This window comes from Poecilia mexicana, unplaced genomic scaffold (assembly GCF_051168715.1).
Source record: "Poecilia mexicana isolate PSO_F unplaced genomic scaffold, ASM5116871v1 scaffold_21, whole genome shotgun sequence".
Lineage (NCBI taxonomy): Eukaryota > Metazoa > Chordata > Actinopteri > Cyprinodontiformes > Poeciliidae > Poecilia > Poecilia mexicana.
This window is the reverse complement of record NW_028263390.1, coordinates 4,257,334-4,281,739: the sequence shown is the minus strand read 5'-3', so window position 1 is coordinate 4,281,739 and position 24,406 is coordinate 4,257,334. Positions and strand designations below refer to the sequence as shown.

General features: G+C 39.0%; 1 protein-coding gene across 1 annotated transcript in view; it reads right to left on the bottom strand.

The window, feature by feature from the left end:
- emilin1a (elastin microfibril interfacer 1a) overlaps nt 1–19,455 on the bottom strand; it is a 33,032-nt gene extending 13,577 nt beyond the window's left edge. Inside the window, exons 1-2 of the mRNA XM_014993671.2 lie at nt 19,109–19,455; nt 1,326–1,442 (exon numbers count right to left, since the gene is read on the bottom strand). Coding sequence (XP_014849157.2) covers nt 1,326–1,442; nt 19,109–19,221 — 230 coding nt within the window. The 5' untranslated portion in view covers nt 19,222–19,455. The remainder of the gene's footprint in view (nt 1–1,325; nt 1,443–19,108) is intronic.
- Between the last annotated feature and the right edge of the window lie 4,951 nt (nt 19,456–24,406).

Below are 24,406 nucleotides of genomic sequence, written 5' to 3'. Positions count from 1 at the left end.
GTAAAAACAACACAAATGTAATTTTTTCAGTAAGTGTAATTAGAAGTATAACAGCCAATGTAAAATAAATACATTGGCTGTTATACTGACAAAAGCAATAGGTTGACCAGCTCGGTCAAACATGTAAAAGATAAACTGCAACAAACCTTCTTTAAAATGACTCTACTGGGTTTAAACCAGTAGTGCTGCATCTAAAAAAGTGAGTAAAGCTGAAAAACCTTGTAATAACTTTTGCCTCCAAACGCTTCTAAATTACACCCATATATTAATAATGGCATAACAAAACAAGTTTGGCCTCTTAAAAACCAATAAACTGTCATTTTGGGATAGACTGGTCATGCCGTAGCATTACTCATGTTGGTCTGGAACCAAGATGCTTCTCCTTTACTGGACTCCTTGTTGAAACATCCACTTGAAAGCATTTCCTCTTTGATGTCCCCCTTTAAACCGATCCATGACCTCATGTATGCAATAGATAAACCCAACACTATGGCATGAGAATATCATATGTATACCATAAGACCCAAGCCACCATGCTACTAACTTTACAATGACTGAAAATCTTTGTTTAAAGGTTATCTGATAACATTTCTGCAGCCTCTAGACTCAACAAGACCACTGTTGTTTTTATCCATAAAATGTTGTCTTTAGCCAAGTCAGTGTGTTCTTTGGCAAATTGAAACCTCTTCAGCCACTGTTGTTTTTTCCACAGTGGGACTTTTCTGGGGCATATTGTTTACAGCTCTGCTTCACGTAGGCACTTTCTAATTGTTATGGTAACCACAGGTAAACACAGACCTTCATTTATCACCTGGAAGTTGATCATTGGCTTTGTCTTGACCATTTTGGCTAAGCTCATAATCATCATAATTAGCAGAAATACAGGCTTTCAAACATCAATCTGTGTGTAATTAATCTACACAAAGTGTTTCACTTAGTGACAAAGTTCCTGAAATAAATGATCCTTTTCATTAATATTCTAATTCATTGAATGAGTCTGAAACTCATCTATGTGTCCACCCTCTGTCATCCTCATAAAACATTAGCATAAAACGTTAGCCATTAGCTCCTGGATAATGGCACTCTAAGGTTAGACTGATCATACAGCTAGCTCAGTTATATCCAGAACCTTCTGTTGACTCGTAGGGCAGTAGAAACGAAAACAGCTGAGGGAAATGAGTTTTTCTAGACAGGAAACCGATGGATGAAGACAGGATGTAAATTCAGAGGACAGAAAGTTAGCAGGACAAGGATGAATACTGATGCTAATGTCATAGTTAGAGAAGGGGGAAACCAGAGGACATGAAAAGGCAGTAGATACTCACGGGACCCGGGGACATTGGCCCCATGTACACCGCTGATAGTCTGGCTTGACGTACGTCTCCACCCCGTCCTCCATAACGCAGCTCACTGTCCTCGTCACCACGTAAGCACACCAGTTCCTGTTAGACAAAGAACAAAATGCGGTTCAGAAAATCTGCTCCGCACTTAGAATCCACCCTGACTCTGTTTTATGGATCAAAAAAACAGAGTTTAGAATAAATCAACTCTAATCTATTGCACTAGTTGATTGTGAGGCCCAACTATAACTTTGAGATGAATATCTCAAACCCTGGACTCGGCTGTTATTCTGCACTCCAGAAATGGGTGCAGATGTCAGATCAGTTCAGGATAACTGCGGTTTCAAACAAACACTGCCATTGTGTTCTCTATCCAATGCTGACCAGCCCCCACTGAATCTCATACACAGCCTACCATATCATTGTTGTGCTTGGACTGCTATCTTTAAAAAGAAAAAAAAAAAAAAACTCACTCAAGCAAACCCCCAATGTCTTGCCTTCAAGCAAATACCTTCCACAGTTAAAGTGCATTATGTTAAGGTTTTCCCAAAACAATAGATGCAACCAGATGAACATAAGGAAATGGTAGAAACAAGGAAGTATGATTTAGTCTGTAGAGAACTTTATCCTCGTCTTTCTTTTCCGTCTAAGTGTTTTAGTCAACAGACTTAGACAATATCACAAATTTGCAAAAGCTTTCATTGAACTCATTTTCAAAGAACAGCAGTAGTTTGGAAATACGCCTACAAGCCAAAACATTATGACTATCTGCCTAAAAGTGCCAGTCTGTCCTAAGGGTCAAAAAGAGGGGCTCCGTGGATTTGCCTTGTTTGCTCAATTTATGCCAAAGATGATAAAGCGGATTGAGATCTGGAGAACTTGGAGGACAAGTCAATCCCAAACTCATCATTGTGCTAGTCAGACAATTTCTGAACCATTTCTGTGTGATTTGTGGGAGGGAGCATTGTCATGAAGGAGTACTAATAATAAAGGAGAACAGATGGGTAAGGTATCCCAGCAAAACCTTGCCCAAACATTCATTATCGTGCCTGTCACAATTACAAATTTTCCTCAACTCAACTAGCTCCCTATTTGAGCTAGTTGAGACCAAAGCAACAGACTAAAGACTTCAGTCATCCAGTTTTTGGTAGGAAGAGAGAAAAGAGAAAAACGAAAAATCGTGCAAATGGAAATTATTGAGCTCGTTTTAATTTGTCATGTGATTAATTGATTAATTGATCCTACTCCTACTCCTACCTGGGCCTACTTAATGATGGAATTAAGAGTAAAAGTTGTCAACCATCGCCCAATAAAGCAGTTGGTTGCCATGGGGACATTGGACACATGCTAGCCTAGAAATAATGCTGACTACAGTTCGAATAAATATTTACTTCCTCTGAGGTGTCTGCCATCTTCTTCTTTCTATGTAATATGTAATTTAAAGATGCACTAAAAACCGTTGTCTGCTGTCACTTTTGAAGATGTAATATGGCTACGAACGACAAGTTAAAATATTTAACAATCTTTCTATCAGTAGACAATACCTCCCATGAAGTGAAGACATGTAATTAACATGTTAAACTAACATCAAGCATACCCTACAACATGCTCCAACCCAAAACATTTCTGAAACACTCCCACATTGTCCAGCCGCCTGCAGGGTACTCCATCTCATCCTCCTTCCCTCCTCTGACCTCTGGAGATGCATCTCCCGATAACAGCAGCAGAACTATTTAAAACACAGACATAGTTCAGTCATTCTCAATACTTCCCAGAATCCCCACATTGCTATTTCTATGTTGGTATTATGGATAATTAGTGTCAGTCTGAGCTGCTCTTTTGGATAACAGCCGGCGCATACAAGGACTTTGTTCATCCTGGAAAGTCAATCAGCAGCTTTCATCAAAGCGTCTTCTGGTCTGCCAGCACGTCTCTGTCTGTGTTTTCTTCTGTCTTTTGCTTTATGTCCTCTTTGGATCAGCTGTATCCTGGCTATTTTTCTTTTTACATCTTTCTTACAATTTGTCATGTTACAAAACACAAATTTCAATTTATTTTTGATGGATTTCATGTAAAAGACCAAATAAAAAACAGTCTTTCATGTTTTTACTTTAATTCAGAAAGATCCCCCTTCCATCATGACTTTAAACTCACATGTCATCACAAAATGGAATGGTTTAGATCAAAGCATACATGTGTTTTAGGATGGCCCAGTCAAAGTCCAGACCAAATGAGACACTGTGGCGAGCCTTAAAATGGATGTTCAGTTTGTTCCATTTTGTAAAGAACAATAGGTGAAGCTTTCAATCCCTACATGTAAAGACATTTACAGTGTTTCTGCAGGTTTCAACAACTCAGATTTAAGACTTCTTAAGACCTTTTCAGACCATTATAGATTAAATTTAAGACCTGTAGAATAGTAGAAATGTACAGAGAAGATAGATTTTGCCACATTCTTAAAGTTAGTTGCGGACATTGATTACAGCTCCTCTTAATCTTTTCCCTATTTGTCATCACAGCTGCATCTGTGGCTCTATTCTCTTGGTTCCATCCTCTTCTGCTTTTCCTTAATCTCCTCTTTCTCAGCTGTATTTTCAACTTCGTTAGAATAAAATTTTTCAATAGCTTAACGCCATGTTTAAAATCAACAAAACCTCCAACTGCAGAGTTTACGTCGTATCATCATTTGGGTTGGTAAGAGGAATGACGTCACCCAGCCAACTGCTGATAAATTTGCATGATAGTGGCAAAAAAGTTAGCTAGCTAGTGAGGTTATATTAGCAGTTAGTTAGCGTTGAGTCGCAGGGATAAAGATGTCTGTACATGACTCAAACCTCTACCTCACAGAAACGTGCTGCAAGAAAAGAATCTTCCTGAATATAAAGGATTAAATAGTCCTGCCATGGCAACATTTAAGACGAGTGATTAGCATATTTAAGGCCAACTTACTTTTTTCTTAAACAAATTTAAGACATTTTAGATACATAAAATTAAGACTTAAGGATGCGCGGATGCCCTGCATTTAGTTGTAATTTTAGTAAAATTAGGTTCTACAAAGATTTTGTGACAACCTGTGAACACAATATACAAGGTACACATACTTTAACCCAGCACTGTATGCGTTTTATTTAATCACCTCCCTTTCTCCCCCCCCCACACCTGTTTCCTTTCAAGCCATTACTGTTTATGATGTGCTTTATCTTTCCTCATGTTTTACCTCTCTCAGTCTGAGAGGAGAGGGTGGTGGTCCCTCTCCAGGACCACCATCCTGTCCACTCCTTCATACCAGAGCCGGTCTGCCTGACAGCAGAGGTTATCACGTTTTGATCCCCAGAGCCTCACAGCCCACTCCTCATGACCTCTATGTAATGAACGTGGGAAAGTGAACATGACTAATTAGCTGTCAGCCAGCCAGCTCACTGGTTTTTATCCTTTAAACCCAGCAGGTACAATGACCTTATTGTTTACATGTTCATTTATATGTAAAATAAACATTATTAATGGAATGCTATAGGTGAGTGTCAATGGTTACTGTCAAAACCAGGGTTACTTTAGTTTTTCAGAGCCCTGGATGTTAGGAATATAAGCCGAACTGCAATACGTTGTTATTAATAAAGGTATTTTTGTCATGCTACAAAGAACATGAGCAACACAACAAGTTGATAATGAAATAGTTTCAATGTGTCCAACACTTCTTTTAATCATATACCTTCAGGCAATGATAGTAATACAAAAATTCACAATTTTAAAAGGTATTTTCTATCTTTACTGTTACTTTTATTTAATATTGACAGCATAGATCTGAAATATTTAATTTTTTTTGCTTCTCCAGAATTTTTACCTGTAACACATCACCAAAAATAGTAAGGCAATAATAACAAAGAGGCTAAGAGGTAAATCGGTTTAAAATGAACAGAACAAACACGCTATTCACGTAAAGACTCGGTTTCTAAGGTCCAAAGTCAGCGCAAGGTTCAGTTTATCAAAAGTTTGTCAAATATTTCTTTAATAAAAATCTAGAACTGTGAAATTTAAAATGATTCTTCCACTGTAGTCATCAGTGCATCCACAACGAACCATCACACCATGGAAACATCAGTTTTGCTCCAGACCAACAGCAGAAAAAAAAACAACAACCGAATACCCAGACTGCTCTGCAACCGGTCCGGAGCCAGACTACGTGACGGAATTGCAAAGCCCCCTTTGCAATTCTCATTTCTACTTTTCTGACGGTAGCTTTAGGGGGAGCAATCCTTCAGAGCCACATGAGCTTTTCTTTAGGAAAACATTTTTCCAAAGATGCACTTCTCTCCAGTTGGCACCCCAAACTTGCCATAATAGCTTTTCTGTCTTTTCTGTATGCCGCTGTATTGGAAAAATATTTTTAAAAAAACAAAAAAAAAAAAATAAATAAATAGGAGGATTTCTTTTTGGAAAATCAAGACCTGTCACATCTTTGAAGTATGCATGTTGCTCTTTTATGAAGACCTGTTCTGAATAATGCTTGTGTATTGGGATTAAAGGTGTGGAATTCACAGTGTTCTGCTGCATCAGGACCAGGTGTGTTACTTTTACTTTTTTTGTGAGTGAAAGTTGCTCATTTTGTCCGAAATATAAAATAAATCTATGTTTTATTTGTTAATCAAATTATGTATGATGGTATTATTGCCACTTATACTGCTATATTATAAGAGACAAGATGGACCTCACTGAATATGGTGGTCTACAGAGGAAGGTATGTCACACAGATTTCAGGTCATGATAGTTTCATGATGAATATGGATTAGACCTGAGATCACTATTGTCTAAAATACCTCCCTAAATAAAACGCTGTTATCATCTGAATCTACCTGCTTTTCGTTGAAAACACAAGTACATTGAAAGACTTAGTAGAGAAGGCCTTTCCAATGAAAACTGTGCTCATCTGGAACATTCACAGCATATCATATTGCTGCAAACTGAAAGACATTCAGTGGAGCTCAGACTGCAGCCAGAATCAGCTCCAGCATAAGTGAATGTCATTTGGCTGAAATATTCTAACACTTATCTAAACAATTCTAGAATTTTTTTTTTTGTATTTGTGGTTTTTGCTGTGATCCAGTGTTACATTCTTGCTTTGCTGTTCTGCGGTTTTTAGACATTTAGTTGCTTCTTTTTTGTTTAAATCAGAACTGTTCTGGGTAAAACAGTTCTGATTTAAACAAAATCAGAAGAGCTCTAACTCTACCATGCCGTGTGGGTTTGTCCATTTATCCAGCTCTGGTCTCTGTTTATTATACAGTGCATGTTGGAGAGCAGATTATCTAACATCACCATCAGGAGCTGAATAAACAGAAGAGAAAACATGAGAAAAAAAACAGTTCAGATGTTTCCTCATGTGGTCCAACTGGGTTGTTTTTGTCACGGTGGTTCAGTGAAACCTCTGTCCAGTTTACTATCAACACTCGCAGAGTCCCAGATAAAGCTGGCGACTCGCACGCCCTTATCTAATCTGATGGACAGCAGCCGCTGCTCTTACACAAACAAACAAGCTGTCAGTTTTTTTTCCGCTTCTGACCAGACAGATTCGCTTCATCCACGTTACAAACCGGCTCCGTTTTCACAGCTTCTGCACATGCTGTCCGTGTCACACAGCCAGCGAGTTTATTTTCCATCATTTCATCCCAGAACTCTGTGAGAGAAGTCTTTGTGTTCGTCAGAGCAGGACCAAGTGAGAGCATAAAGCGCAATTAAGTGCAAGTGGGCGTTAGAGTTGGGCAGCTCCATTGGCTGGGCAGGCGGTCCACATGAAATGGGCTGAAAGTCCTTCCTGTCACTCTCTGTGTTTGAATAAAGGTCACAGGAGCCTTTAAAAATGAACAGACCCCGGCCCCTCCCCCAAGAAATAACACAATAGGTTTATTTGTGCGTGTTCCCGCACGCACGCTTTCTGCTGCATGGGTGCTGCCTTTAACTGGCCTTTTTCTTGTTTGTTTCAGTGTGTTTATTTTTATGTGTTTCATTGCCATAAATCTAAAAACTGAGAAAATGTTCCTATAGAAAGTTCAGTAACTTGACTTCAGAATCTTTCCATCGTTTTAATCCCTACAAATCACATATGCAGATAATGACAATAACAAGAAATCCATATAAACATGGCCAAATGTCTTTGTAATTTAAAAAAAGCAGACAGCATCCATGAAGGTTTTTCTCTTTAATCATAAGGTTTCTTCCCAGGTGTAATAAAGGAGAAGAACATGAATAAACAAACACACAAAAATAATTTGTTTCAGTCATTCCTATGACATATTATACATTTGTTTATGTTGTAAACAAATGTACAACATAAACATTTGTACAACATACAAATGTACAAATGTACACTTGTACATTTGTATATTTGCATGTAAAAATGTACAAATTTGTACATTTACCCCATTGCTTATAAACCCCATTAGAAGTAATGAGGTTTTCATTACTTCTAGCTAATGAAAACCCCAAATTTTTGTATCTCAGTATAAGACCTTAATTTATGCAGAAATGCTATGGCATGGTCGGCACATTTGATCTAATCAGCTAATGCTCTCATAGAAAAGCAAATTTTTCGTTTAGAGCTTTTGCTAACTTTTAAAACGTTTAGCATGCTTAGCTTCCTCTAAATTAACTTCCTCAATAAACTCTAAAGTTCTAATTTGCTTGGCTGTTTTGTAAACTTTTAGTTGAATAAAGTTCGACATCTATGTAGCAGAATTGGTCATTGAATGTCAAGAACTCTTCAAGGAGTTGGAGGTTTACATTCATGCTTTTATTTTGAAGTGGGTGAAGACTGTTTATGTGTTTCCATTTCCTCTACTGTGGTGAGGTGAGTGTGAGACCAGTGTTAATGCACTGGGATTTTCCAACATGACCAAAAAAATCTGAGGCACTTTCGTTTTGCTGGTCATCACATTATGTCGGCGACATTAGGAAGTGCATAGCAGTTGCTGGAGGGTTTCTCATCTAATGCTGGCTATGTTCCTACATGGTTAAAACACAAGACAGAAATGAAATATTGTGAAAGAGGTGCTACACCTGTTTCACCAGAGGAAACCACATGCTGACGGCAACTGATTTTATTTTGCAAGACAGACTAAACTTTGACCGAAAGTATCCAGGTGTTTTACCAACCCGGGATCGTGTGCCAAGAAGTCATTATAACCCTTTTCCATGATACACAAATTAAGCAACTTCTTAATCATAGAGTTTCAACTTCTTTTTACCTTGTAGCTGTAGTTTTTTAAGAAAACAGTGTAGCTTTAGCTATCATTATGGGCTCTGGATATGTCACGGTGTGCTTTAGGCTATAAACTCAGTGATTATATGCTGCTATCTTATAAGAAAGGGAGTCGTTCTTGACTGTTGACATCTTGACATCAGCTAACAGAGAGCTAACTCATAACATTGGGCTACACAAGTCTCCACTAGATTTACATTAAATTTGTAATGTGGATTATTCTACACTGAACTGGGATTCTTTACCAAACAGTTTAGTGTCATCAGCATAGACTGATGAAAGCATGAGAAGTACATTTTATGAACTAATCAAAAGTTTTTTCTGAAGCTTTGCAAAAATCTAGTTTACCTCTTTCTTGTGAAATGAAAAACGCTTATGGCATTGTCAAATCTCGTCTCGTCTTGAAATGCAAATGATCCTAAGTAAGCAACCACAATTGGCACAAAACAGAAATATGAGCAGGAAACATGGCAACTCGGACAAGTTGGCCGGTCTTCATTACAGCAAGTCCAAACGTCTGGTGGTGAGCCGACCGCTGTAGAGTTTTAATTTTATTTACACAGCCATAACTCAGCATGAGTGGAAATGTTGCACCTGCCTGGGCATTGCTTTATCCCCCAATAAATTTCGCTTCTTATTAAACGTCAGACGCTTCAGAGCCGAGCAGGAAGTCGAAGTCTGACATCTCGACCCACACATACTGGGTCCATTTCACTCAACAGCATCTCTGCTTGAGCCCTACAAGGGAAGAAGGACTGAGGAGTAAAAGAAGAATACTCTGTTGCAAAAGTGACACAGAGAGTATGTGGGAGGAGGAGGGAGTCAACGAAAGCCAAAAAAAAAGGAGAGAGCTGAGGTTCAATGATTTAACAAAGCAATCACTTGGCAGCGCCTATTGAGGGAACTTTTCATTAAGCTTTTAAAGAAAGCCCCAGACACAGACCTGGGGAGGGGGGACTATCTTGTCGTTTGAACTGCGACCCACTCAGGTCAAGCACCCCTACTTCGCTCTTGTAAAGACATACAAAACCAACCAAAGGTACACATATTGTCACAGACGACAGCGTACACACTTGAGTGAACTCGCTCCTGCCTGAGTGATCACACTCCAAGAGACAAACAGCCAGAGAGGCGAGTGCTGACTTTTCCCTTTGGAGCTGCTCCAAAATCAAGGGACGGGAGGTCTGTGTAAACCCTCTCTCTGATTGTTTAGCCTGACGGTCAAGAAGATATACACAGAAGGTCTCTGATACAGCTGTTGGGTTCAGTATTACTCCTCAGATATGAAGTGTTGACATCTCAAGAGATTTTTTTTATTTTGGGTGCTTCGCTTTAAGCCATTTATGGAAGCATTTGTTTGAGTCGGGACAAAGCCTTAAAATAACAGCCACCCTAAAAGACCCTCAGCTAGCTAAAACTTTACTATCCTCTCTGAAGTCTGGCTCCTCATGCTGTTCCATTTAGGCTTTAAGAGGAGGTTTATAGTTTCAATTGTTCTGTTATAGGGTGGGATTTGATAACTGTTGGGAGGCAGTCCAAGCCTCTGCAGCGCACCCAAAGTTTATTTAAACATAAAAAAGCTTTTGAATGCCATGAATGCTGGAAGATATGCTAATTAGGTGACAATGGTGGAGCCTGGAATGCATTCCCTTTCCCACAGCATTGCCAAAAGCAAGGAGTTTCTGTACTAAGCTAATTAACAGCGTGTAAAAATCACACATAGATTGTAAGTGAATAAGAAAAGGAAAATCCTGTTATGCTTTTATTTCCTGATTACACATTGGTACCTTTCGATGGAGTGTAACTGTGTGACAATGCTCTTTGAATTGCAGGAAATAAATGGCAAAGCAATGTACTATAGCTGTTTCTGAAGACATAAACCACTCAGATGTGAGGATATATTGATATTGAGAGAACTGATGGACCAGAAAGAGTGTAGAGTCATTAAAGGGTTTTTTCTTCAGAGCAGTTCAGTCTCCTTTAGAGGGACCTGTATTGTTTTGACTAACGTAAAAGCTCATCTGAGCTCTGGTATGGACCAAGAAGGCAAGCCCTGGTCTTCCTATAAATGTAGGTCTTGGATCATTTGCAAGTGGAATCCAGTTCAGTTCGCTGGAAATGATAATGAAACTGGGCTCTTAAGCAACCAAAAAGAGGTAAACTAAAGTGAGGAAGTGATGTCTCTAGTATGTATCTGTGATCAGAAAACTGTTAAATTGTTGCTGTTGACTCTATGCAAACTATGTCACTTAATCACGTGAGACTAAGAAACTAAAATTGTTTTTCCAAGTTTTTTTTTGCCAACATAGCTGTGGCTTCTACTTGTTCAAGTCGAGGTAGTTTGTGGATGTAGCACACATAGTTGGGGCTCATAAGATGGAGGTATTTACAAAAACATTGGAAATAATTAGTTCTGAACTCAACCTATACATCCTCCCTCCTGATAAATTGATCAAATTGCCGACTTTGCCTGAACTCACACCACAGTTTATTTCACTATGTCATTAATAGCATTTCCTCTTACACCGAAGCATAAATATAAGTGTACAAAAAAGACTAAATGCTAACCTGTTTTTTCTGTATATGCGATACAAGATAATGATGGGCCATTTCTCCATGGTTACAAATGATTAGACATGTACTTTCTCTATAATGCAATACTTGATTGAATCTTTCTGAACTTATCAGTGTCCTGAACCACCTCATCACCCTTTTGCGGTTTCCTGTCCACAGCCTGCTCGGAGAAGACCTTGAGCCAGATACAGAACAAACTAGAGGGAGTAAATTTCACTTCTGGACTAGAATCAAGGAAAGCCTTAAAGGAGGATGGATATTTGGGTTCCCCTCCAAATATCCATTGCAATCAGATCTAAAAAAAGACAACAATGGATGGGCGGATGGAAGGATACAAGATGTTTATAGCTCTACACTTATACAGTATTTCTTCTAAAACTCACCAATAAGTGTACATAGGAGTGTGTCGTTGGGGGCCACATCAGGACAGTGCCTTGCTGAAAATTGAAAATTCCACTCCTGGTGTCAGTCATAAAACTCCCAAACTTAAACTACATTTGCATTGCTTTTTGTCAATCATGGAGTCAAGACGCAACTGTAGACTTCACCCAGACATCTGAATCAACTCTGCTTTGTCTTTAATCCTGTTCGGCTGTGAAAGGCTGCTGTTCACATGGAAGTGCCAAAAGCTTTTAATTTTAAAGGGGGATTATGCCTTTCTATTTAACGTGTAACATATTAACTTTAATGAGAGAAAAAACGACCAGTGATGGGTTTTTTTTTATGGCCATAGACATGCCATAACCAATTGCATGTCATTGAAAATAGTAAATAGAAACTTCTTTCTTTGACATGGCTGCTCAACATATGAGCGAAGATTTGAGGACATCTAGTCTGTTCTTGAGCTACACAACATATTTAACTGAGGTCATAATCACAATATCACATATAAGAAGTTGAATTTGACAAATTATTATATTTCAGTATCTTGCTATGCATATAAATATCTGTCATTTGCACAGACTTTTACTCCCCCCCTCCTACAGATTGTAGGCTCTTATTTAACTTAAAAGCCTCTTAGAGAGTAGGAGGGAAAATGGTGATGATGGGAAAATAAAAATGAGGAAAATGTGGTTAACTGAAATCAGTATTAAAATATTTATTGCAATCAAACCCTTAGAATTGCTGACCAGCTGTTTTGAATGACTCCACAAGGATTTTGATTACTTACCTCACGTTGGAAGGCCTCCTTACCTTCACCATAATTTTTAACTCCATCCAATCAGATTCAAGTGGTCTATGGTTTGGCTGCTCAGAAATGTTAATATGTTATGTTTATATAATATTTGTGTCAAAAGACAGATGCTGGAAAAATTAAAAGTTTACTTCAAGCCTAGGAGAAACTTTAGCTTCCTGTGTCTAACACTAAGACATCAAAGCTTCTCATAATGCTTGAAGGGAGTCACCCTACTCAGCGCTCTAAAGCTGCACGTTATGAAGAAGGAGGAAAGCTGCAGTCTAATAAATTCCAGAATCACCAACCAAGATGAAACAAAAAGGATTTGGGAGTTCATCAGGAACATTGATGTACATTATGATTGAAGTATTGCCTCATGTTTAGGGCGACTGCTCTGATAAGCTCAAAGGTCTTCCTGCCATGGGACTTTAGCTCCTTTCAGAAGGCAGTTTCATAACAAACTCCACCTTGATAGATAGTGATTACAGTCAACACTCTAGTCAAGCTGCCTACCTTCTGCTGTAATGTGTGCTTAAACAACATGTAGTCTTTGCTAAACAATTTCACCATATTATTGCACCTAATTACAAAATCTAAGACTAACATAATAACAGTCGGTCAACTTCTACTTTTCATTTCAGCCTTGACAGCATCTTCTGTGAGGGCCTATTGGTGCCAGACGATGGTGTGCACATTAATCCGTGAATGCTCAAGTAGCGGAGCAAATGTTTTTGTGTTTTTGCTAACTATGAACATGTTTTTCACACTTAGTTTAGACTTAAACAGATGTTCTGTGTGCTTTCTGACCGAAGCCCTAATGTGCTTAATTGGGCAAATTCAGCAACGGAGTTACCAATACTGAGCAACTATTGAACTAAAACTATGAGTGAAAGGTCTGTTCCAAAGTATCACTTCCTAAAACGCTAACTATAAGTGTGCAGTAACAAATTTGATCCCACTGACGGTGAAGTACAATTTTAGCACATATTCTGTTATTGACATATGGTGGGTATCAACATGGTTTTAGTGCTTTAGCAATAGCTTCAGCTAAATAACATGATGGTATAACTCCTCAGCATTAGCTTCAGCTACATACTGTGTTAGAATAGGGTTTTAGTATTAGCTTTAGCTAAAAAACATGTTAGTATCTTGCTTTAGCATTAGCTTCAGATAAATATGTTGGTATAACTCTAGTATTAGCTTAAGCTTCATACCATGTTATTTAGCTTCAGATAAATAACATGTTGGTACAATTTTTATCATTAGCTTCAGCTACATACTGTTTTAGAACAAGGGTTTAGTATTAGCTTCAGCTTCAATTAAATAACATGTTAGTATCGTGCTTTTGCATTAGCTTCAGCTACATACCATGTTGGTATAGAACTTTAGTGTGAGTGCACCTAAGTTTTAAGCTAGCGGTGCCCACCAGTGGTGTTGTGTAACATTCTACTTCACATCCTCTGCAGTTTAAAAGATAAACCTTGTTGTCTTCCACCTAAGCAGAATGTAGAGGGCTGCAGTCATTTTCAAAGTAATCTCCACTGTTATAACCATAGCTGTTGAGATATATTACTTAAAACTGTAAAATTCAACTCCATGGTGGTCCTAAATGAAAACCCCTGAGAGGTGTTTAGGTCTGGACCAACTGGCTGACATAACCGTCCACAGAGCCAAAAACCGGAGCTGTGTGCACTAAAAAGCAGACAGAAATTAAGTCCTATTAAAGTCATTGTTTACTCTTAAACTATTTTATTATGTTTATCTAAAGCCTTGCAAGACTTTTTAAATTAAAAGAAAAAAAAAAACATAGACCTATTTTCTGAGAGACTATGGTGTAAGTCTTTTTATTATACAAGCAAATTTGGATTTAGAAGTGCAACCGGTTTATCACTTCTGCTATACTCAGTAACTTATTTACATTTCACCCAGTGTCCCAGCTTTTGAGGAATTATCTGTATCATCATTTATTGTTTGGTTCAGATATATATCCTACCGACGTTGTCACTATGAAGAATTCTATTGTAGTTTATTATTATCCGACAATATAACAGGAATTCACAAAGGGAGGAGAACAAAGAGACTGTAGTTCTTCACACTAGACCCACTGAGATTCATTATTTTGCCCAGGGACAGTTTTTAATGGATGCTAAATTACAGACAGCTGTTGGCCTCCTGTGCCCATACTGGCAAAACTCTACAGTATTTTCAAGCCTGATTCCTGTCTGTGAGTTGCTGTTCCAATTTTTACCACAACTCCTCTTGGCAACACTCTCTTGGTGCCTCTGGTCATGCATGTAAGCAGAAAGAGAAAAAAAAAAAAAGATGGATGGGTTTTTTGGCGCAACATTACATCATACTATGGTGAGACCCACTTATTAGTGAAAAACACTTATCTACAGCTTCTTTAACAATATGCTTAAAGTTGTGACTTAGAAGTCTACTTGTCATTTGTTTCTGAAAGAACAAAAACAGAAAGGGGTGGGTTAGAGTTAACCTGCCACTGTCACCCCTCTGAAACATGAAATGAAGTAGTCACAACCCCATTCAAATGATTTATGTAACAGAGAATAAATCTTGCACCTTGAAGGTGTTATGTGGCGATGACAGACCACATTTGCAACACAGTGCCCAGGGGGTTATAAAGCAAAAGAAAACCACTGCGATTCCTATATGAGAGGCCGGGCTTCGCTGGGGTTGCTAGATAACGGTGCAGTGCTCATCGATTGTGACTCAACAATTGGAGGGGTTTTTGAAACAGCTCATTCATCAGACACCATAAAACATTAGCTTATTGACGGAAAAAAAAATGTAAGTGCTTGGGCTGTTTTCAGAAACAGTTAAGATCCAACTGGACATACAATAACATGCACAACGTGTATAATACGTCCTCCTTAGAATAGGAGATATCTGACACTTATTTTGTGTGGAACCACTTACATAGACACCGAGCATCCTTTGGCTTCACTCTATTCTTGCAACCAAACATCTTTGCAGGTTATGGTGATTTATGAGCTAGCTTAGAGAGCTAATCTTTGGCTAAGCTTTTGTATTCAGTTTATTCAGGTACCCTAAAACAGGTATATTTGCTAAACTCTGATCTTAGAACAGACTCCTGTGGTTCACAATCTGGCCTGCCCAAATGTTGAGTGTGTTTTATTAAGGCGATGGTTGACCTTGGACCTATACAACCTATCCTGGTAGCGTAGGTCCTGTAGTCTCCATGTAAGATTGAAGTTCCTACTTTTACACTCACTAAAATAAAGCCAGTCAAAATTAGTTTAAAACCTTGGCAGGCTTACTCCTTACCTGCCTCAACTTCTTGCTACCATCCAGTGGTGATTGAACATCTTGTTCATCAAATGAGCAAAAATTGCTTCACTTGTCTAGCCAGAACTATGCTGCCCTGTTCGGTGAATTTTATGGGATGACGGGCTGTACTGAAACTTTGGCAGGAGTTGTGTCGAACCGCTCTGGGTCCTCCTGATCCCCCATAAGACCTTGTCTAATAGCCTTTGCCACTTTTGGAATACTTCACACATCTGTCAAAACAGATCAATTGAGTTCAAACAGATGTCAGAGGGGCAAACCGAATTGCCACAGGCCAGTGCATTCTTCCTCCTGATGTGTCACTGTGTGTGTGCGTGTGTGTTTGTGTTGAAGGCACAGGCCAGTCAAGCAGACTCCTTCAGAGAGAAGGCATTCAACAACATCAACAACCCAAGCCCCCTCTTCATCCTATCAGCCTGTCTTTTCTCCTGTCATGTCACTGACCCTCTTGCCCCTTTTGTTGCACTTCCATACCCTCTTGTCATGCCTGCTTGCTTACTTTCACTCCAAATACAATTTCTTCCAATTTTTTCTAAAAAAAAGTTCAGTTTATCCAGTCTGCTTGTCTTATCCAAACGCATTGCTTCCAACTGGCTCCCTCCTTTGCAGCAATCACAAGCTCGGCCTCCTCGTACACCGACAGATTGACCAGATCTCATCACTCAGGCAGCCAGTGCAACCGCAGAAGCAGCAGCAGCCGCAGACTGAGCCAAACTGAGCAGGAAACCCTAGTCAAAGCTCTGCCCTGAGTGCACAAAGTGCAAACACATGCAGGCAAACAAGAAGAAGATCACCACATGGAGGGAGATGTGTCATTCATTCACACTGACATTTCTGTTGTGACCTCCGTAACACTCGCACATGCTCACCATCCCGTTCGCCACTCATCTGGCTAACCGAAGTAAGCTAAATTGTTGATTTACAAGCACACAATCGACACACACGCACACGCGCATACAGATTTACGCTCATAGTGGTGGTGGGCCTCTTCCAAGTATTCTAAAGGTGGAAAATGGTGCACAATAAAAACAGTCATGTCTTGGAGGTAAGCGATTATTCATCACTGTAATCTAAATAATTTCCTTAGCGTTCCATACAGGAGGTCGGATTAGTAGCTGAAACACTGCTCCCAAGTCTGCTGGGGTTTGTAATTTGGAATATTTCACTTATAGCCCACATAAGGTATAAATTATGTCACAATAAATATGAAGGCAAAAGTAGGGGGTGAAAAAAAATGACACTTCTAGATCCATTTCATTACAACCGTTACTCCCCCAACCTCCTCGTCAATATAATCCCCAGACTTAGAGAAATGAATTCCTTCACCACCAGGCTGACGCAGAGGGCCTCAAAAAGAAGTCATGGACCCCCTGAAAACCTTGCACCAAAGGCTCTGGAACAGTAAATATTTGTAATCCTTAGAAGCCTTGTCTATCTCAGGGCTCCAAGAATCTCCACAACACCACCCAACACACCCACCCACTCACACAGCGCTCTTACTCAGAGCGCCCACTGAGCAAGAGTCCTAATAACCAATGAGACATTTCCTGTAAAAAAAAAAAAAAAAAAAAAAAAAAAAAAAAGTCAGTGCATGTGTAACTCCAGAGGTCCTTTCACTTTAAAATACATTGGCTCTCTGCAAAGGTAAAGCACTTTATTCAACTGATGAAGGAATTTTGTCTTTTGGATTGAACTTATCAATCATAGGTTCCCATTTTTTCTGCTAAAATGGTCAGAAAATTTTGTTTTTCAGAGTTTAAAATCACAATAAATCGATATGCAGCACCTTCAGAAGTAGTTTCACATATTTTTGGACCACTACAACCAGTAGTGTATTTTCTTAAGATTTTACACGATAGATATAGATCAACACAAGGTAGTGCACAACTGTGTAGTGGAAGAAAAATCAGAAAAGCGTAAAAAAAAATTTAAACAAACGAAAACCCTTAGAAGTGTAACCTATATGTTCTGTGAAAGCCTCGGAGGTTTGTTAGTGAACAAACATGATGAAGACCAAGGAACACAGCAGACAGGGCAGGGAGAATGTCTGAAACAGGGTTAGATGATAAAATTATATCCCACAGAGCTTCAACCATCATCTGAACATAGAAAACCTCTGCCAGACGTGACCGTCCACCTAAACTGGCAATCAAAGGAAAGGACAGCATTAATGCAGAAGCAGCCAAGAGGCCAGTGGTAACTCTGGAGGAGCTACAGAGTTCCACAAGAAACTTTTGACAGGCCGAAGTTGAGAGTTTTATTTTTAGATCAAGCCAAAATTAGTACAGTCCACAGTTTGTCACAAGCTATAAAGAGGAGACAGTAAACACATGCTGTTCTGGTCCAATGAAACCAAAACCTTGAGCGTGGTCTACCTCCTGTGACATATGGTAGTGGAAGCATCATGGCGTCACGATGTTCTGGGGAAATGAATGAAGGGCAATCCTGGATGAAAATCTGTCAGAGGCAACGGAAGACCTGAGACTAATTCAGAGGTTTATCTTCCAGCGCATCTGTATTTGAGGATGGCCTAGTCAAAGTCCAGACTTAAATTAAATTGGATGCCTGCAGCAGGACTTCAAAAGTACATCCAATCCACCTGGGATTTACTAAAAAGAAGAATGTTCAAAAACTTAAGTCTCCACATTATTTGCACATGTGTTGCCATGGTTTAGAAACACCTTCAAACTATGCAGCTGTGTTCTTTCAGCCAAAAGCATTAACTCATAACTAACTCACTATGCTGTATGCATGTCAGACTTTTCAGGTTTGTAAAACCAATTTGAAAACATGTAATTTTTTTATTATTATTTTCAAATTCATGCAGAGGTTGGCGATATGAACACAGAATTTTGTCACAACATTCTTGTGATAATGATAAAAATTATGATTAAAAACTACATATTGCTTCTTTTTTAGGTAACTGGGTGACATAGTTCATAACGTCACAAACATAAATGCTGCTCTTGAAAATTTGAAAGAAGCTTCTCCAGGATGCCACAGACTTAAAGAAGTGTTATTTACTTCATTAATTAAATGAAGTAAATAACAATTACTGATGCTGGAACAAACAATGGAGAAAATAATAATTAAAAAAACATAACGTATTAGTCCGTTTTTTAAACATTAACTGGAATTTATTGTGATAACGATAAATCAAAAATCTTAACCTGACAATAAACTTATCAAGATAAATGATAAACGATATGATAATTGCCCGCCCCTATTTATGCAACCCTGCCTGTCGGTCTATCTGATAAAATTCCAATAAAATTTAATCTTGCATTTGGAACGTGAAGAAAAGCCAAAAACTGTTTTAGTGAAACACTCATAATTGACTAATTAGTTTAGTTCACAAATGACGTCGAAATATGTCGAGGTGTCCAAACATTATTTAATTATTAATTAAGCAATGTCGTGTTTCCCCCGGGGGCTTACCTGTGTCTGCTCGCCGCTCTCTGACCTGCCTGAACGCTGGAATCGGCGACATATCCAAGACCCGAACCCTCCCGGGTCAACACGAAGGCGAGTAGGTAAAACAAAGTCTCCATCGTTCCAAACAAATCACTGTCACGAAGGTCCAAAGCGTCTCCAGGTTATGTCAGGTTCGCCCTGGTGTACGCGAGCCTCAGTAGCGTGCCGACGGAGCGTGGACCGGCAGAACCATGGCTTCAGAGTGAGTGGGTCCGGCTGCAGGGTCCGAACATGTGTGGTTCAGACGGTAAACTGCTGCTGCTGCTGCTGAGGAGAGGAATGAGAAAGTTTCCTGTCAGACTTCCAGCATCTGAATGGCAGCTCTGGGTCTCTCTCTCTCTCTCTCTCTCTCTCTCTCTCTCTCTCTCTCTCTCTCTCTCTCTCTCTCCGTGTGTGACAGCGCGCGCCCTCCCTAACCCCATCTACGCGCACACATACGCATCCAATCTGCCGTATTTCCTTTTCTGTTTCACTTTAACATTCAACAGAAACCGCATCACTGGCAGTGAAAATATTTCTGGACCTTTCCAACAAGTAATCTTACATCTACTGTAAATAACGCTGCTGAGGAAATCAAGCCCCCACGTATTGTATTCTTTGGAACAGGTGGAAGTTGTTAGCAAGGAGCGTAGAAACTATTGTGCCACGGTATAGAAAACTATACAATTACATCTGAAATTCTTGTAGTTTCTTTTTGAGCAATGGGAAAACGAATTTCAGTCTTACATGAAACTATCTAGTACATGATGACTTTATGATGGAGCTGAATGGTAGCTCTACTTTCCTTAATGTGTGGATGCATGGTTTAGTCTTGAGTAGTCAGAATATTTGTGTAGGAAACTAACTTATGATTAAGAAGAAAAGTTGCAACCAGTGATCTTCCTGGGTGAAACATGTACTGCTTATTGAACATGTGAAGTGTTTCCTGTCAGAGTCAGTCTAATAAAAAAAAGAAAAGTGGTACAACAAGCAAGAAATATTCTGTCAGACTAAAATAATGTTTTTGGTTATCCATTCTCAATCCCTGTTTAACAAATGACTCTGTAGAGGCTTTATATACATTCTAAAGCATAGTTACTGTTACAGAATTATTGGTTGTAGTTTTAATAGCTTTCTACCACTTATAATCAGTTGCTGAGACATCATCTGGCTTTTTTTTTTAACTTTACAATGGAAACTCAGATAAGAAAAGGGCAGGATAAATTAAAGTTCTGGGGAAAATAAATTCCAGGTCTCATATTAAAACACTTATACAGTTTGTGTCACACTTTACACATTTTAGAAGACTACAAGAGGCACATTCAGCCAGGAAAAAGTGCTAATTTGTTCTACTGACAGATAAATGTAGATCAACACTTTACTCATAACGTTATCCTTTATGAATAAAGTCCAACGTGACACTTTGTGTACATTTGTAGAACATTATAAACGGTCAGTTTACATATTTAACAATAATTGTCCTTTCTAAGCGTTCCATTACTGATTTAGCTAAAATGCTGTAAGACGGTTGTTAATGAGGAGCTGTATCAGCTGTGAAATAAAGATGATTCCTGATTATTAAAATCAATATCTAAAAACTGCAGCTCACAATCCAAAGTTGCCTAATTGCAAATGTTTACTCCAAGGGCAGAAATAACTGTGAATAAGAGTTTGCTAAATTAAAAAATATTATTAATTACAATAAAAGAAAGGATGAATCAAAGTACCATGTGGTAGAGTTAACTAAAGGGGACTGAATACTAATGTCCAGCACTTTTTTTTTGACTGAATTGTAAAAAGAAAAGAAAACATGATTTTGACTCTACTTTAGACTTATGCTCCTGTGTTTATAAGTCTATTTCATGCAATCAAAAATACACACACACACACACACACACACACACACACACCCCCACACACACACACACACACTAATTAGGTTTTTAGCTAATGTTGACTAACTGATTGGACTAAGTTAATGTTAGCCACCATGCTAGCACAAGCCAACATAATATTGATAGCATTTAAGCTAACGTTACCTTTTTAGCTACATTTTGACTTAAAAGCTTAAATTGACTGACTGGAAAAAAAAAATGTGTTAGCCATCATGCTAGTAATATGATAGTGATATTTAAGCTAATGTTAGCTTCTTTTTTGTTGCTAATTTTGACTTAGAAGGCTATAAAGTTGACTTTCTGAATAGACTACATTAATGTCAGCTATCATGCTAGTGTAAGACAACATGATATTGATAGCACTTAATCTAATGTTAGTTTTTAACCAATCTTGACTCATATGTAAACACGAATGTTTGTTGCTGCAATGTAGAAAAATTAAAAGGGTGTAAATATTTTTTTTTATCACTCAGCATATTGTAGATTCTTCTCGTCTGCACTAATTAGTCGATTTTCTTGCTGAAATGACCTCAAAGCTAATCTGTTACTTGGATTGGTCAAAGTGTATGTATTTCCAGTGATATGCAGGGCCCTTCCCTCATTCTTTCTAATCAAAGTCGATCTTTAAACACTCATGCTGTCTGCTCTGTGTCCCTGACTCAAATTTGCCCAACATGCACACACACACACACACACACACACGCACACGCACACGCACACGCACATGCACACCTGCACATCTGCATGTAAGTAGCAACTCCTTATCTGCTGGATAAGGAGGGTGTTTACAAGGTGTGATTGATGTTGTTGTCTTCATGGAGCCAAGAGACACTCCTGACTTCAGGCCTTGATTTATGTTGCACTTCATTTCCCTTTCTACCATTTTTTCCCCTGTTGTTACGTGGATCCAAAGTTGGAGCACATTATGCCAAAAAGTTAAAAATAGGATGCTGCAGGCTCAGCAGATCTGCTGTGCGTCACAGCGTTCCAGAAGTCGGTTTGAATTCCACGTCTGTCCGCTGGATTGTCTTTGCGCAGTTTACTGAAACACATTTAAACTAACTGGACTCCAGATGTTGGCACTGTGTGAATCAAAAGGATTCACTCTTGGAAATGGTTCAGCCATCTTCCCTTTGAGCAGTCTTCTAGAGATCCTTCATCACTGGCTTATTTCTGTTTACTTTTATTGTCTTTTAAAGCCTTTATAGAGGAATGCCCAGCTCAGCAGCCCTCCCATCAGAACACTAATAATCCCTGCTGTTCGGTGACAGCACTCCCCACAGAGAGCCAGGCAAGGTTTACCGAGACGAGACCAGAACAGAAGCACACGGCCACATGCTAGAGTGTGATTTTAAACAGATACTTGGTTACTTTGTATTTTCTTGAGCCTGGAACATTAATCAGATGAGTAAAAGAACTGCGTTTCACTCTTGTACACAGTTTGACGAGGCCAAACTAGCCAAGATGTTTCTCTGTTTTTCTTGATCTGTCATCCTTATGTCTGTGTTTGACAGCTGGGAATCAAACCCTGCAAGTTTAATGTAGTATTCCTAGCAATGAGATGCCTGAATGTTTTTGTAGAGCAAAAACAGTTTTTGAATGCTTTGCTAAGACATTCAAACCCTTTTGAACTTTTGCAGCACTTTCTATGTCGCAACCATAGACTACAATGTATTTATTGGGATAGATCAACAGAACTCAATGAATTACTGTGAAGTGCAAGGAAAACGTAGGATGCATTTTACTCTAATACCCCTAAAGAAAGATTTGGAGTGATTAAGGACAGACATGTTGCGTTTCAGTTGTATAGAACTGGAAAATTTCAACTTCCAAGTCGGAACTCCGATTACCCTTAGCTACGACTTGTAATACCAACTTTGCGTTTCAGTATGCCCACTCCTCATGTCAACAGCAGTAAGCTGTAGTGGAAACACGTATTTTACAAGACCCACTTGCAAGAGTGTGTCTAAAATCAATGCTACGGGTAAAGTTTATTGAAAGTTTAAAATGATGTTTGTAAGCGGTATTACAACCAATTACATGCTGACATCCCAACTTCTCCGACTCTGTCAAGTGGAACGCCATGACATCAAACCCAGCCCCGAGTTCCAACTTCCAAGGTAACTGGAACACAGCATATGGTGGCTGATTTCCTACTTTTCAGATTCTGAAGTGTAAATGCTTTCAATATGTATTTTTTTCACTTTAATTCTGCACTTCTCTATGTTGGTCTATCACACAAAATCGCAATGAGACTACAAGTGTTAATTTCAGTCGTTCTAAAAATTTATTTTAGAACATAAAATACAAATGTTATATATATGCATATGAAATATGACTTAAAAGAAATTTGACACCAAAACAACGCTTTCTGTGATCTCAGAAACTTAGAAACTGCAGCTCAGAGGAGGAGCTTTGTCTTGAAGGCGGAGCTAGGTCCAACCAGACGTTTTCCACAGCTGAATGGTTCCCACAAGAGATTGAAGGATTTCTCAAACATGCATGAAAGAATCAAAGCAGCACTCCAGGTGTGTTTTTGATAAGGGAATAACATCATAACATGATGTAAATCTCTAAAAAGTGGGTTTTACATGGTACTACCCCTTTAATTTGTGGTTGTAACACATCAGCACGTGAAGAAGTTCAAAGAATGCTTTGCAAGGCGCTCTAAACAGAAAATCATTTTCAGTCACAGGAAGCCCACAGCTCTCTTTCTGCAGAGCACATGGTTCATTAGAAACAGCTGCAGGCAAGAACATGGCTACTGTAGCTTTCAAATGATGTGTGGCTGGTGTGAGACACTAAGCAGGCCGCCTGAAGTGATAAGGCTGAGAATAAATGAGGGGCCTCCATGAGCCATGTGATGCACAACACTACCCAGATGGAAGAAGGGCCTGCACTGTTACGGGAGGAGGCTGAAAGCAAGAGCGGAGGTTGTGAAGAGGAATGACGTTCATCACGTAGGAATGCACAAAGTGCTGCTCACGCCCCCCTCTGTTTAATACTATAAATCCTGTGGAAGCTATTATACCAGACAGCTTCAGATGGACAGTCCCACCCTGCTCAAATTTAGCCAAATTCCTACTCCAACATGACTTTCCTCTCCAAATTTAAGCCTTCCTGTGATTCATTTGTAGAAATTCCCAAATCGGTTAAGGATGCGAGCAGCTTTAGTGACTTAATAGTCTTGGAGGTTCAAAATATGTCATACTGCTGTTGCACTGCAAATCTTGCCAAGTAGTTTTGGTCTCGTTTATAATGCAAATATCTGAGCACACTTGAAATAAGACAAACCTAACTTACAAGTAACTTTTCAACAAGTTACAGGAGCTTATTTTAAGGTAATAGTTCCTAAGTCTTGATTAAAAATTACAGGTTCAACTGGCAG